This window comes from Molossus molossus, unplaced genomic scaffold (genome assembly GCF_014108415.1).
Source record: "Molossus molossus isolate mMolMol1 unplaced genomic scaffold, mMolMol1.p scaffold_m16_p_23, whole genome shotgun sequence".
Lineage (NCBI taxonomy): Eukaryota > Metazoa > Chordata > Mammalia > Chiroptera > Molossidae > Molossus > Molossus molossus.
The window spans coordinates 25,104,173-25,119,804 of record NW_023425359.1 but is presented as its reverse complement, the minus strand read 5'-3'; the positions used below and the strand labels follow the sequence as shown (position 1 = coordinate 25,119,804).

The window sequence follows — 15,632 nt, the reverse complement described above, 5'->3', positions numbered from 1 at the left end:
TCGTGGTTGCCCCCATCCCCTTCGCGGCCGCGGGTCCTCTGGGTTCATGCTTCACCGAGGCTCACTCCAGGGGTCACCGGGCCTTCCCGTACTTCTCCGCCCCCTCGAAATCCTGCCTCACTCCACGGAAACAGGTGTGACCTCGGCCCCGGGAGCTGAGCTCTTGCCCACCTGACACTGTCGTCGTCCAGGTCCTGACCTTCGCTGTGGTCTTGGGGTAGACACCCCTCCTGTTCCGAGCCCCCACCCGGGCCTCCAGCACCTCTTCAGCCTCACCTGCCTCCTGTCCTGTCAACATGCTCAGGTTTCCTGCCCTCAAAGTGCCTTCTGTGGGCCCCACGTCCACCAGGGGACACGCCTACCTGTCTCCGCGCCGTCCACCCACCTCCGCCTCGGTCCTTCCCCGGACCCTCCGCAGTGAGGTTGCAGTGAGGCCGCACAGGGGTCCTGCTTCGCCTGCTGAGGCGAGAACCCTCGGCCACGGCGGGCCCTCCATGAACCTCTCCGCGTGGCTCCGGGGCCCTCGCTGCCCACTGGGCTCCCTGCGCGGCTCCCTGATGTTGCTACTCCCCAGGGCCCCCTCAGCCCCTCTGCTCCATCTATCTTCAGCATCCCCCCAAACGTGTATTCTCCTTCATGGTCTCCAGGGTTAGTGCCAGAGGTCTGTCTCTGCCCAGACCCGCCCCGTCCATTGGGCTCAGCAGGCCCGCCCCCGCCCTGGTGCCGCGGAGCCCGTCAGAACGAGCAACCAAGGCTCGACTCATCTTCGGCTCTTTTCTGTTCTTCATCCGAACCAGGGGTACCACCCCCACCCAGCTGTTCCAGCCCGAAACCTGGAGGTTCCTCCCTTGTCTGCGTCCCCACATCCCTCACAAGGCCCAGCGGCTGCCCTCCAGGTGGTGGAAGTCTGTCCCCTCCACACTCCCACCACCGCCCCCACCCGTGTCTTCATTCTCAGGGGACGTTGCAGAGATAACGTCACCTACCTCCTGCGGAACCGTCTCCTGAGGCTGCTGTTCTTTCCTGACGTCGGGGAGGCCTTGAGGCCATGACCTCCGGCCCTCTGGCCTGCAGCCCTAGAGCCCGTTGTCAGGGGTGCTGGGGTGGGGCCGCTGCAGGAAGGGGTGTTGATGGGCCCTTGAGACACGTGCTCACCCAGGTGGTGCAGGAAGGCACGGAGGGGGAGGCGCTGTCCCCAGATCCCACAGCTCACTCCTGTCGGGGGGTGGGGGGTGAGGACAGAGCAGAGCCTGGTGGAGAAGTAGCTAAAAGGGTGGGAACAGACACCCAGACCTGTGCCCCACTGCCCTCCGGGATGGACCAGGCTCATCAACCCCTTGGCCCTGTGGCCACTCCACCAGCCCCGAGCCAGTCGTCTTGTCTCTAAAACACCAGGGCCCAGGCCCCACCTGTGGTGAGCACCCATCAAATGATGGTGACCATTGCAGGGGTCCAGGCCCCAAACCCCAAGACCAGTCCTCTGTTTAGTAAAGAGGGGCTGTCGAGATACATGCTTAGTAGCCTGGGGCAGATGCCAACTGTTACTTACTAGCGGGCAACCAAGGACGTTTGAAGGACTCCTGCCTCCGTTTCCTCGCTATGGATGGAGGGACTACCTCCTGCCCTGGGTTGTCAGGAACGAGTCTTTAATGTACAAAGCACACAGAATAAGCCTTTTGCATAGGAAGCCGTCTGAGTGTGGCTGTGCTATCATTCCTCCTGCTAATTACAGCTTTACCCCCGCCCATCGGTCAGGGTTCTGCTAGTTCACAGGCACCTCCCACTCTGTGACCAGAAAACCCAGACCTGCCGTTAAGTCCAGCCTTGTCAAACCTCAGAACCTCCCCAGGGTGCTGCTGTGATGTCTCCCTCGGCCCCCGGTGGCCCCAGGAGTGGAGCTGAGGGGGAGCCAAGGCTGCAGGTAGGCTGACCCCGAGGGCACTGGGCTTCTCTGCTCAGGGTGGACATGGAGGGTAGGGCTCCAGCTGCAAGCTAGGAGCTCTGGCTCCGGCCTGGCTCACTGTGTGACCTGGAGCAGCAGGTGCTGTCCTGCACCTTGGCTTCTCCCGACAGAGAGGGAGGAGGTTAAAGCCGCTCATTCTTCCCCAAAACGCGGCTAACCCACGAGGCGGTGTCAGGTGGTAGTTATTGTTTTAATGAGCATCAGAAAAAAAAGAGGTGTAGTCAGTACATCAGCTGCAAGATTTCGCGGACATTATTGTGAAGGACAAGAAAAGGGGTTGAGTGCGTGTAAAGAAAATATTAGCAAAGCAGCAAGTGCCATTGGGCTGCGACAGGAACTTGGGGAGGCCGGGGTGCCAGTGCGCTGGTTTGGGTCCCAGCTGACCTCTGTCAGCTCCATCTCAGGCTCCCCGTGGGTCACTGGGGGTGGAAAGTGCCAAGCAGGGTCTTTATTCTGCAGGCGCCAAGGGGCCAGGGGGCCAGGGGGCTCAGGGCGGATGCTGAGTGGACCCAAAACGCTGCAGCTTCCTAGTCCCCAGTCCAGCCCAGGAGCGCCCAGGGGTCACCTAACAGCCCCGACACCCAAGCTGGTGTTGTCAGAGAGAGCTGTGCCCCCCTAACCCTGGGGGACCCCTGTCTTCCTGCCTGCACACTCGCAGGTGCCTGCTCTAACCCACACACTTCCACCAGGCGGGTCGTCCCGCCCAGGGTGCTCAGCTGGGCCGCATTCTGGGGACACAGCATCACCAGCTGCCCTTAGGGACTCAGGTGGCCAATCACAGAGGCCAGGAGTCTCTCCTCCTCAGGCGGATCCCAGATCAGAGGAGCCCTCCGCCCTGCTCCCTCCCCTTCTGGGTGTGTCGCCGCCGCCGTTTGAAGCTCCGTCAGGTGAAGTGTACCTGGCTCCTGGTGCCGAGCAGAGGCTGCGAGACGCCAGGACAGGACAGGCGGCAGCATCGAGGTCCCACGGCCCCGCCTCAGGCCCACAGGCTGCAGGTCGCTGCGGGCCCAGCACGGCTGCTGGAGGAGCCAACCAGGAGGTAACTGCACGGGGTGGCGGCTGGGGTGTGAGGCCGAGAACAGGTTCACTGGGGCTTAGTCACTGGACGCTTACCTCCCAAAGGAAGCAAAACAGCCCAGCCTCTCCGGCTGGCGGGGGGGAAGGCAGGCGAGGGGCTGCTGCCGGCTGGAGAGCCCCTGGCACGGGCTGTGGCCTGTTGTGCACAAGAGACTGAAGCACGTCGCTTCTGGGTGCACGGCAGCTGGAGGACTCACCTGGAAAGGAGTAAGATGCAGAGGCTGGAGGCCAGGGAGCACCGGGCTGTGTGTGGCCAAGGGAGACAGCTGGAGAGGTGCAGGGCCGTGGGTGGGGCGCAGCCTCCAGAGCCCACTGCCCAGCCAAGTCCCAGCTCCGCCACTGAGCAGCTGGCTGACCACAGGCCATTTGCTGGTCCTGGGCTGTCCCATCTACCGCTGATGGAGTCCCACGAGCTTAGACGAGTGTCTGGCACAGAGCGAGGACTACGGCAGCATCGTGTTGCTTTTAAAACCCTGCTGTTCAGCCCGGCCGGTGTGGCTCAGGGGTTGAGCATCAACCCTGCACCAAGAGGGTGCCGGTTCGATTCCCGGTCAGGGCACATGCCCAGGTTGTGGGCCTGATCCCCAGTGGGGGGCATGCAGGAGGAGGCCCATCGATGTTCTCTCATCGATGTTTCTATCTCTCTCTCCTTCTTTCCTCTCTCTCTCTCTCTGTCTCTCTCTCGCTAAAAGATCAATAAAGAAAAAAAATTTTTAACCCTGAAGATCAATAAAGAAAAAAAATTTTTAACCCTGCGGTTCCCTGGAAGTATGGTCTGCCTTAGGCTCACTGACACTCTGAGCCTCAGTTTCTCCACCAGTCACGTGGGGATGGACAGTTCCCTCGAGGGCATGGAGTCAGCGGCCGCAGCAATCGCGGTGCCTCCTTGTGAAGTGAGCAGAGACCGTGTCCCTGCAAACATGCCGCACTTCCTCCCTCTGTGCCCGAGGAAGCAGCACGGACAGAAAGTGCTGACCTTCAGGCTCAGGCCCCGGTAGCTGCTCAGGTACCACAGACGGTAGGTCAGGCAGCGGTGGCGATGAGAGGGCACCTTGTCGTGACAGTCTGTGGTCAGGTCCTCAGCACCCACGTGGAGCCACGCGCTTGGCCGTGTAGCTGCTGTGCTCCTGGGGCAGGCGGCTATGCCTCTCTGAGCCTCCATCTCCGTGTCTGTAAGGGGCACTGTCCGAGGCGCAGACCCTGAGGACAGAGTCCAGCAGGTGCAAAGCGCAGGGTGTGCGGCAGGCACGGGCTCAGCATGCGCTTTGCTCTCAGCCACCCCGGCACAGCTCCGAGCTTGCCCCTGAGAGCCGGGCCGCATGGGTCCCTGGGGGCTCGTGGGCAGGCGGATGGACAGGCGGATGGACCCACACTGAATCCATGCACAGTATTTCCGTTGCCCCATTTCTTTTAAAAATGTTTTTTCTTCTTTTTTTTTTTATCCTCACCCAAGGACATTTTTCCCACTTTTTGTTCAGATAGAATGAGAGGTAGAGAGAGAGAGAGAAACATGTGAAAGGGACACATTGAGTGGCTGCCACCCGCACGACCAACCAGGGCCAGGGACAAACTGCAACCGAGGTACGCGCCCTTAGTGGGAACCGAACCCGGGTCTCTCTGAACCGCAGGCCGACGCTCTAACCGCTGAGCCAAACCGGCCAGGGCAAAATTTTTCTTCTTTATTGACTTTAGAGAGAAAGGGAGGGAGAGGGAGAGAGACAGAAACATCGATGAGAGAGAACATCGACTGACCACCTCCTGCAGGCCCCCCACTGGGGATGGGCCCACAGCCTGGGCATGTGCCCTGACCGGGAATCAAACTGGTGACCTCTTGGTGCAGGGTCGACGCTCAACCGCTGAGCCACACTGGCTGGGCTGCCCTATTTCTTAAAGACTTGAGAAAAGAAAACCAGGCCCGTGTGTGGGGGGATTCCTTTAGACTCCTACCAGGACAGGAGAGACTGTGGGAAGCAGCTGGACGTGGGCATCAGTGCCCACCATGCCCAGGGCATGCAGGGGTGGATGTGTGGTCTGAGGTCTTTCGTAGCCACACCCCAGGGTCTCAGCCTCTGGGAGCTCTTCCCAAGGCTGTCCCTGCCTCGCTGACAATATCAGAGACTGGTAACTCCGTTTGGTGCCACCCAAATTCCCCCCAAACGCCTGGGCACGCCCACAGTCCCCACGGGAAGCTATAAGGGAGTTAAAACCTCTGGCCCCAGCTCTGAACCTGGAACTCCATCTGCTGCCGCCACAGCGTCTCGTGGCCACACGGGGGCGCTGTGGACCACTGGTTCTGCCCAGTCCGTGGATCAGAGCAGGTCCTGCCAGGCTTCTGCCGGTCTTGGAGGTCTCTGAGCCGGGAGGGTCCCACTTCTGAGTTTTTCTGAGCTTGAGCAAGGGGGCTGCTCATCTGGTTCCCAGGGGTGCAGCTCCTGGAGCTGGACTGTCTCTGAGCCCCTCGGACAGAAGGCTCTGGAAGGTATCAGTGACCAGACCCCGCGAGGGCAGGATTCCATCGGCACTTGTCATAAGTCAGGCCTGGAGATGTTTGTGGTACATTTTTTCTATTCTCATGTATTATTACCCTCCTGTGGGGGTGTTTTATTTACTTATTTGAAATTTTTTTTCTTTATTAATTTTAGAGAGAGAGGAACGGAGAGGGAGAGAGATAGAAACATCAGTGGGCCACCTCCTGCATGCCCCCACTGGGGATCAGGCCCACAACCTGGGCATGTGCCCTGACCGGGAATCGAACCGGCGACCTCTTGGTGCAGGGTTGATGCTCAGCCACTGAGCCACAGCAGCCGGGCATGTGGGGGTGTTTTAGTTCTGTCGACAGGAAGGGTGAACCCAGGGCCGGAACCTGCTCTCTGTCTCCTCGTCAGCAGCCCCCACTCCCCTCACAAAGCCTACAGTTCCTTTCTGGGGCGGGGAGGGGTGACGGGGGCCCATCACTGTGGCCCTTTCCTGACCGAATTGTCTGTCCACTCCTCTAACTTAGGACGGTTCCCTGGGACCCTCTGGGGAGCTGGCGAGGTCCTGACAGCAGCCGTCATTCCGACCCTCCGAGCAGCCCGGTCTCCAACGCAGAGCGGAACCAGGCCCAACGCTGCAGCCCCAGCTCAGAGCCGCGGGGTTCGCGCCCGCGGGAGGCACCCACGCGGGGCTTCGGGCGAGGCGGGTGCCCATGGCCAGTGGAGGAGAGTGCGGGCCCAGGGTCCTGCGGCACCGGGCTGGGTTCTAGCCTGTGCTTGTTGAGTCTCTGCCAGGCGCCACCCCAGTTCACAGCGATGGAGCCCATTAGGGGGACCGCGGAACCCACCCCAGAGAGTGAAGAGAAACCCTAACCAGTCCTGGAACCCTCGAGCTGCTGCTGGCGATGTGACCCGTCCCCGTGGTGGGGACGCACAGACCCCGAACAGGGGCGATTCGGGGAGGGTCTGGCTCTGGCTGCAGCGCCCCGTGGCGCCATGAACGGTCACTTCTGCCGGGCGCTGATGGACCGGGCACCCACGGCACCACCCGGCGGCATGCAGTTGGGAACCGCGCCCCCTCCCCGGCCCGCACCCCTGCCCGCGGAGCCCCCGGGCGCTGTGCCCTTTCTGCTGTTCCCGGGCCCTGCCGCTGCCTACGCCGGCCTGTTCCCCTGCGCGCCCGGGCCGGGCGCCCTCGCGGCCTACGACTGCCCATTCGAACCCGCCTTCATCCACAAGCGCAACGAGCGCGAGCGGCACCGCGTGCGCTGCGTCAACGAGGGCTACGCGCGCCTCCGCGGCCACCTGCCCGGCGCGCTGGCCGAGCGGCGGCTGAGCAAGGTGGAGACGCTGCGCGCCGCCATCCGCTACATCCGGCACCTGCAGGAGCTGCTGCGCGCCGCCCCCGACAGCCCGCGGCCCGAGCGCCCCGGCGACGCCCCGCAGCCCGAGGGCCCCCGCTTCTCCTCCTCGCCGGGTTTGGAGTCCGAGGAGCCCAGCCAGTGATCGGGGCCGCAGGACCGCCCCACTGCCGAGAGTGCCGGGGACTGCGCAGTCAGGGCGGGCGGGACCGGACCCTCGGAGGTGTGCGCACTGTCTGCGACCCCTCTTCACCCCCCCGCGGCCTCCTCCTTGCCGACCGGAGGAGGGTGTGAGCGGCCAACAGGGACGAAGGAGCCAGGTGGGCGCAGCGGGGAGCAGGGCCTGCGGAAGCTTGCCTCGCCGTCCGATTGCCCTAGCCCGCTGGAGAGCCGCCCAGGGCGGTCACTCGGGGTCTGGCTCCGGTTCCGCTTCAGCCCCGCACCGTGGAAAGCTCATGGTTGTGCCCAGCCGGCCAGGGTGCCCTGCACCGTCCTCCCAGCCACGGGCACGGCCCTGGGTCTGTGCGTCCCCAGGAGGCCAGCCAGGCTTTGGTTAGAATGCGCCCTGCCCCACTCGCCACAAGACGCCTCAAGTGCTAGTGCCTCTTCGAGAGCTTGTTTGCAGCCCCCTCCTGCCCCCCTGGGGCGCTCTCTGGCCTCCTTGATGGAGGGCCACCATCCCCGTCCTCAGCTCTGGTGTCTTTTCTCGCTTTTGTTCCACCACGTTGGGTGAGGACTGTTTTTTCCGTCTGCTGTGTGCTGTGTGGGCGGTGGGACCGTATGGGTATATTGGCACCGTTTGCACCAAGGGACGAAATAAACTGTGTGGAGTGATTCCTGAACCATGGTCTGCCCTCATGTGCCCGGTGTCTCTCTCACTCCCATTCCACCTGGGCACTTGCTGTGAAGGGTATGGGGTGTTCTCAACCACGTTTTCATGGGGCTGAGCATGTCCTCCGGGGACAGTAAGGGGGGCCCCGAAGCACACCATCACCCCAACGTGGCAGGTGCTGTGCCCCAGCGGTGGTTCTGGGGGCCTTCCACCTGTGTGCGGAGGTTCACCTCCCTGATGGGGGCGGGTGAGGGTGGGGAGTCCCGGCCTCCTGGTAGTGCAGGTGCTGAGGTGGGAGGGGGCTGTGCGTTGAGCAGACCAGCCACTGGGCACCTTTTCTGGACAGTGTCACGGGGCTGGGGAGGCAGAGCTAATCTGGCACAAGGGAGCCTGTCTGTGGTTGGGGGAGCATGTTGGGGTCTGCCTTTCCTGAGATCTTGCCCAGCCGCAAAGGTCCATCCTGCTCCCACTGCCCCCCCCCCCGCCCCCAGGCCCAAATGCCTTCCGCCACCCTCCCCCACCCTCCCCGGGACATACTGGGATGTCACTCGCTGGGCTGGGAAGAAATGACAGCTGCCTGGCCTCAGGGGCTAATTTTACTCCCTGGGAGCAGAGAGTAATCCTCCCGCCCCACCCCTGCTGGCCCAGCGGCAGGCTTGGCCCTGCAGACTCAGCGGCCAGTCCCCAAGGCCAGGGCAAAGGGGACGCAGGGAGGAGAGGGCAGTGGGGTGGGGTGCGGGAGACAGGGAGGCTGCCGGGAACATGGAGCCGGAGCCATCCTCCCCCCAGGACGAGGGCCTGAGGAAGAAGCAGCCCAAGAAGCCTGTCCCTGAGATTCTGCCCAGGCCCCCCCGGGCCTTGCTGTGCTTGACCCTGCGGAACCCGCTGCGGAAGGCCTGCATCAGCATCGTGGAGTGGAAGTATCCTCCGGGCCAGGGCCGCGTGCGCAGCGTGGGAGGGGAGGGGTGGCCACGGACCACGCACAAGGGGGCCGGGAGGCAGGGACTTGGAGATGGGGTGACTGTAAGAGAGGAGCCTTTGGGAAGGAAGGCCTCAGCTGAGGGGGAGGGGGAGGACCTGAGGGGGGCCTTCTGGGGCCCGAGTGGGTAGCCAGGTCCTGGTGACCACCGAGATGCCTCCTGACGCTGACCGTCTGTGGCAGGGCTGGGCGGTTTTGGGGGTTGTTGGCAGGTGTGCACAAGTCCACATAATTGCGGGGTTCCCCTTAGGTTTTTGAAGCAACAGCCTCATTTTTGAGATAGGATGGGGGAGACTAAGGCGGAGGGGGGTTCCCCTTGATGGGAGGAGTGAGTGAAGAGGGGGGATGAGCAGGGCCATGGGCTGTGGGGAGGGACTGGGCTTGAAGGAAGGCAGCGGGGCCCACAGCCTGGCCCTGAGCTTCAACCCCGCCCCCCAGGGTCAGGGCCTGGAAGCCCCTCCTCCGTTCAGCTGGCTCTGGGCGGGAGGGTGATGGAGGAGTCTGGGTTATTTGGGGAAGGGAGGAAGGTGGCATACGGAGGAGGGAGGCGTCTCCGAGAGGGTCAGGAATATCTGAAATATTTCCGAAGGGTTCTGGGAGCCAGACTCCCACCAGCTGTCCCGACGAGAAGGGCAGTAAACAGGCAGGAAAACCTGGGACCAGGTTGGAATAGTTTGAGTCAGAGCAAGCCCTGCCCCCTCAGCTGTACTCACCCCATCCAGCCTCAGCTGCTGCCCTCCCTGCCTCCACAGGGTCTGGTTTAGGGGGGCTCTCCTCCGCCCTCTGGGCCTTCGCTCCCTCCCTCGAAAGCCTCTGCACCTGCACTGCCAAACCAGGCTGCCCAGTAGGCTGGCCTCCCTCCCCTCTTTCCCTGGGCTCCCCCACCGACCCTGGCCTGGCCTGGGCTGACTCTGGAAGGTGGTTGTGCAGGGCTGGGTGTGTCGGGGGGCTGTGCGCGTCTCTGGGGGTACTGGTCCATTCGGTGGTCATCCACTCCTTCCTCAGGGTCTAAAGCTCAGGTTTCACTTGCTACTGTCCCCTTTCCTGGTCCCTCTCTGCAGGCACCTAGCCTCTCCTCCATCACCCCATTTCTCTAAGTGAGCCCCCCAGGTGGTCAGGCTCCTGGGGAGAGGGCAGGGCAGGAGGGGCGGACGGCTGCTTAGAGTGCAGCCTTAGACTCCGTGGCCTTTATAGTGGAGCCTGGGCCAAGAGTGTCTCGGCCTCAAAGCCTGAAGGACCTGCTCCCCTGGGGAGGCGGGGCCTTTCTCCACCTGCAGAGGGGCCAGGCCCTTCGGCTGGGTGTTGGAGTCACAGTCCAGGTGACCCTCAGCGCCCTCTTACCCTTAACCCTGCAAACCCACCCTCACTCAAGGGCTCTCCTTAACCCCGGCACCAGACCCTTCGAGATGATCATCTTACTGACCATCTTCGCCAACTGTGTGGCCCTGGCGGTGTACATGCCCATGCCGGAGGATGACAACAACTCTCTGAATCTCGGCCTGGTAAGCGGCGCCCCCTTCCCAGCCCCTCGGGCCAGCACCAGGCCTGGAGGCCCTGTGGCGGGCTGTGTGCTGGAGGATGATGCTGACGCAGACCCCCCAAACCACCAGCAGGGCTGGGCGGGGGCTTGACCTCTCTGCTTCAGAGAGCGCTCACGGTGCCCGCTGCCTTCCAGAGCAAGCTCCTGGTGTCCTCAGCCCAGCCCCACAGGGAAGTCCCATTAGACAGATGCAGAACCTGAGGCCTAGGGGCTCAGCCAGGAGCTATGAGGGCTGCTTGCCCATTTCCCCTCCTGGACAGAATCGAGATGAACCCTTTCCTCCAAGCCCGCCTTCCTGGGGGGTTCCCTTAGGAAGGGCAGCACAGGGATTTGGGGGTTCTGCATCCCTTTCTCCTTGCTCTCTGTCTATAACATGAGATAGAACCAGAAACAGCTGGAAGGTCAGAACCGGGGGTCCCACCTTCTCCCACCTCACTCTGTTTTATGGGAGAGAAAACGGAGGCTTAAGGTAAAGGATGTTCTTACCCAAAGCCAGGTACTAATAAAAATGCTTCCCATTTACCGAGAGACGTCAGGTCCGGGGCTCAGTTTAGTTTAGGGTCTTAGTCCCTGTAGCTCCCCTGTGAGGGTGGGACATTATAAGAAGAGGACACTGAGGCTTGGGGTGCCTGGCCCAGACACCCTACGCTGCCTTCTCGGAGGGTCTCGAACTCAGGCTGGTGACCTCCAGCCCCGCCCTGCAAGGCCGCATTGCCATGGTGATGGCAGCGTGGGGAAGTCCCTGGAAGCCCTGGTCTGCAGGTAGTCCAGGCTCCGAGGGGCGGGGCGGAGCCAAAAGACAGGGTCCAACAGGCCGGGCCCTGCACGCACGCACCTTGCGTGGGGCGGGGGGGGGGGGGTGCTGAGAGCTGTTGTCCCCACCCCGCTGACTGGTTTCCAGGGAGTCCGTGGCGTCGGCAGAAGCAGAAGCGGGGTTTCTGTTTGCTGGGCTGCAAGGGAGAGCTGGGCAGGAGGCGGGACAGCTGTGGGCGGGGCCACCCTGAGGGACAGTCCAGGGCCCCGCCTTGCACAGCAGGCTGCTCGCGGTCCTGGGTCCGGGAGGATCTGGCCCCGCCCCGTGCAGGATTGCGGATTTGGGGCCTGAGTTCCATTTCAGCTCCCTAGGAAGTTGACTACTTTGGGGAAAACTGCCCTCCGGGAGGGTATTCAGTCGCACCAGGGTGGGTCGGCCGTTTTCCATCTCGAACGGAAAGAGTGGTGGCCCCAGACATTTCCAGGGGTCCGGCGCTTTGCTTGGCCCGTGGCTGGAGTCCCGCGGCCCTGGCTCAGGGCTGCAGCTCCGGACAGGGGACGGTGGGCTGCCTGGAGGAGGAACACCTGACAGAGACCTTCTCAGGGTGATGATCCCCCCTCTAATGTCAGCTGATGGCTCCTAGAGGTCGGTGAGGGCTCTTTATGGTGAAGCCCAGAGAGGGTCGGCGGTGCTTGGGTCACACAGCAGCTCCGGCTGAGGGTTGAAGAGGACCCGGGACAGATGTGCGGAGAGCAGGTGCTGCTGGTAGCCAGTGGGCAGGGACCAGGAGGCCCCCTCCCGCCAACCAGAAACCACCGGCCTGAGGCGTGAATAGGGCCACAGTCCCCTATGGCTGAGCAGCCCCATAAGTTAGCAGAGAAATAACCCTTGGCCAGGCCTGCTGTAGAATGTCCACCGTGACATCACAAGGACCTTTTGCCTGATTTCCAAGTTCTAGACGGTTTTGCTAACCGTGGTCAGGCAGGCCCAGTGCAGCCTGGTCAGTGTGGGCCAGCCCCTCCCTGGCCTCACAGTGGCACGGCCCCTTGGTGTCAGCAGACAGGGCAGGGCCCCTGGGACATTCCTGGGGTTCAGGTTGTTGCACAGTCTGCAGCGAGGCTGTGGTCTCAGCCTCTGGCACCCAGGATGGTTGTCTTTTTATAGGGTCGGGAATGTGCCCAAGACTGCTGCCGGCAGCCCCTGGCACCGTGGCTCTGGCCTTGCCCACGAGAGAGCCAGGACCTGCAGGGCATAGGCAGGGAGCCTGGGCCACCCAACAAGGGTCTGGCCAAAATGACATGAGTCCCCCCAAGACTGTGCACTCCCCCCACAGGCACCCAGTGCTTATCCTGGCCTTAGCCTGCCCGCTCCTCACTCACCAAGAGGACAGGAACACCGTGGCCAAACCCGAGCACTTTGCCCAGCTGTGCCATCTTTGGGGAGCCATGGGGAAGCGCTGGGTTTCGAATCAGACCAGCTGGTGTTTCACCGGCTGCTCCTACCCACTCTGAGCCTGTGCCCAAGGACCACGGTGCCTACTCTTCAGGACTGTTCTACCGACGGGTGCCAACCTCGCGTCCCGCCTGGCGCTTGGGAGGGGCCCGATCAATCCCGTTTCTTTCCTCCTCTGCACCCCAACCCTCACAGCCCACGCTGATGTCCCACAGAGCCCAGCCCGGGGGGTGGGAGGCAGGACAGATCTGCTCAGACCTGTCTTTGGGTTGAGTTTATTGGGCTAAATATAACCATTGCCTCATGCCCAATGGGTCACTTTACAAACCTGGAGGCTGAGGTGGTCACAGAGACAGATGCCAGAGCCCTGTGAGCAGCATGGCCACCAGATAGCAGGGGGCTCCCCAGGGGAGCTGCCTGCTCAGCCACCGGTGAAGAAGAAAAATAGCTTGGCAGGGGGCGGGGTCCAGAGAGACGCGGGGTGCCACCAGCTGAGACAGCCCCAGGACAAAGAGCAGTTTCAGGGGGAGGAAGACTTCAGGGTGAGCACATTGAGTTCAGGACAGGACAGAGCCACCCACAGCCACAGCTCGGTGAAAACCAACAGAGCGCAGGGACGCGGCGGCCGGGCTTCCAGAGAGAAGTCACGGAGCCTTGGCAGGTGCCAGGTGAGGGCAGGTGCATCCCTGCAGGGTGCCATGAAGTTCTCATCACCTGTTGCACAAATGAGGAAAGTGAGGCTCCCCGAGGCCTTGAACTGTGTCCAAGGCACAGAGCCAGCAAGAAGCATTCGTTGTACCGTGACTGCTCCCCATCGGCTGATGGCCCCTTGGGGGTCTTAAAGGAAGCAGAGTGTTTAGGGAATGCTGATGACATTGACCTTGGAGGGTCAGCCAGGTCATCCCAGTGTGCCCAGGGCAGCCCTTCCTAAACGCCTGGAACAGGTGTCCCTGTGGACACTGAGACTCTGTTCCCACGACACAGGACAGGACACAGGTGTCCCCCCACCTCCACCCGTGCACATGGCGTCCCTGGGGCACCGTGTCTGACCCAGGCACTCCGTGTCAGGATGGGCCTTGCAGCTCATGGGCCAGGAAACTGACGACCCGCTCTGTGGCCCATGGCCCTGGACAGGCTCGCTCTGGGTGGCGGCAAGACAGGCGGGGGCAGTACAGACAGCAGCAGGTGCTGGCCCACGCCTGTGAGGCTGCTGCTATTCTGGGCCCTCTGGCCCCGCCCACAGCCCCCACTCCGCTGTCTGGCCCCGCCCACAGCCCCACTCCGCTGTCTGGCCCCGCCCACAGCCCCACTCTGCTGTCTGGCCCCGCCCACAGCCCCACTCCCGCTGTCTGGCCCCGCCCACAGCCCCACTCCGCTGTCTGGCCCCTCCCACAGCCCCACTGTGCTGTCTGGCCCCTCCCACAGCCCCACTCCGCTGTCTGGCCCCGCCCACAGCCCCACTCCGCTGTCTGGCCCCGCCCACAGCCCCACTCCGCTGTCTGGCCCCTCCCACAGCCCCACTCTGCTGTCTGGCCCCGCCCACAGCCCCACTCTGCTGTCTGGCCCCGCCCACAGCCCCAGTCCGATGTCTGGCCCCGCCCACAGCCCCACTCTGCTGTCTGGCCCCGCCCACAGCCCCACTCCCGCTGTCTGGCCCCTGGGGCTGCAGCTACTTGAAAATGTAAACCAGCGTGACCTCACCTGCTCCCTGCCCTTCTCGCTGTGGCCACCCCAGGAGCCTGCCCTTCGGAGGAACGGGGCCCATGCCCAGGCACTCTCTAGGGGTGCTCCCTCCCGGGGGGGTAAGTTAAAAGCGTGGGCTTGCAATCTGATCGCACCCTGTTGTTTTTCTGGAACATGGAGAAAGCGTAGGATTACAAACAGGGACAAGGGATTCGGGCGAAGCCCAGGGAAGCGGTCTGGTCCATACATACTTCCCTGGCCCCCTTTCGGGAACGTTCTCTGAATAACACGTTGGGGGATGCTGGGTCCCTGTCCATGTTAATGACCCATTGGGAGCCCAGGCCCCTTGTCCACTGCTTTGGAGGGAGAAAATGAGTCTTCTTTCTAGTCGTTGATGAGTGGCCATTTCCTGGAATAAAGGCACTGTGATTCCGCAGCTGGGGGCCCTGGTGGACAGTCCCTCCCGGGTGGGCGTGGGCTGGGGAGCTGGGGGCCCTGGTGGGCAGTCCCTCCGGGGTGGGCGTGGGCTAGGGCAGCTGGGGGCCCTAGTGGGCAGTCCCTCCCGGGTGGGCGTGGGCTGGGGCAGCTGGGGGTCCTGGTGGGCAGTCCCTCCCAGGTGGGCGTGGGCTAGGGCAGCTGAGGGTCCTGGTGGGCAGTCCCTCCCGGGTGGGCGTGGGCTGGGGCAGCTGGGGGCCCTGGTGGGCAGTCCCTCCCGGGTGGGCGTGGGCTGGGGCAGCTGGGGGCCCTGGTGGGCAGTCCCTCCCGGGTGGGCATGGGCTGGGGCAGCTGGGGGTCCTGGTGGACAGTCCCTCCCAGGTGGGTGTGGGCTGGGGCAGCTGGGGGCCCTGGTGGGCAGTCCCTCCGGGGTGGGCGTGGGTTGGGGGCGCTGACCCCCTTAGCAACAGCAGAGGTGCTGCTCAAGCCCTCTGTGGCTGCCTCCTGTGGTCGTGTCGTGTGGCCCACTCTAGGGGCTGCCTGGACCCCTCATTCATGCAGTTCTGGGCGCCGGAAGGAGCCCCCACACTTCACAGTTTCCAGGACCCAAGGTGAACGCGACAGAAATGTGTCCGGCGTTTTTAGCGAGGGGTGAGGGGACAGACGTCAGCAGAGGCTCAGACGGAGCTTGGTGGCCAGTGGAGGCCGCGGCGAGGGGTGACTTCCGAGTTCACACCTGTAGGGAGGAGGAGCTGGCGAGGGCGTGTGTGGCCGGGAGGTGGTGGGGGTTCCAGGCACGTACCAAGGCCCTGAGGCGGCCGAGGAACGGAGAGGCGTGCTCACGCTGCGCAGAGGAGAGACGCGGTCCCCTTGCTCCCTCAGGAGAAGCTGGAGTATTTCTTCCTCATCGTCTTCTCGATCGAAGCCGCCATGAAGATCATCGCCTACGGCTTCCTCTTCCACCAGGACGCCTACCTGCGCAGCGGCTGGAACGTGCTGGACTTCATCATCGTCTTCCTGGGGTGAGGCCAGGGGGCCCTCGGAGGCCGAGGCCTGGCAGGTCGTCCCCTCCCCAGCGAGGA

At 63.2% G+C, this 15,632-nt stretch overlaps 2 protein-coding genes across 2 annotated transcripts in view; both read left to right on the top strand.

The window, feature by feature from the left end:
* Window positions 1–6,510: 6,510 nt before the first annotated feature.
* ASCL5 (achaete-scute family bHLH transcription factor 5) lies at window positions 6,511–7,020 on the top strand. Its single transcript, XM_036277779.1, has one exon. The coding sequence runs from the start codon at window positions 6,511–6,513 to the stop codon at window positions 7,018–7,020; it is 510 nt and encodes a 169-aa protein (XP_036133672.1).
* Window positions 7,021–8,301: 1,281 nt separating this feature from the next.
* The window catches only part of CACNA1S (calcium voltage-gated channel subunit alpha1 S), a 42,033-nt gene continuing 34,702 nt past the window's right edge, over window positions 8,302–15,632 (top strand). Inside the window, exons 1-3 of the mRNA XM_036277449.1 lie at window positions 8,302–8,627; window positions 10,083–10,188; window positions 15,433–15,572. Coding sequence (XP_036133342.1) covers window positions 8,470–8,627; window positions 10,083–10,188; window positions 15,433–15,572 — 404 coding nt within the window. The 5' untranslated portion in view covers window positions 8,302–8,469. The remainder of the gene's footprint in view (window positions 8,628–10,082; window positions 10,189–15,432; window positions 15,573–15,632) is intronic.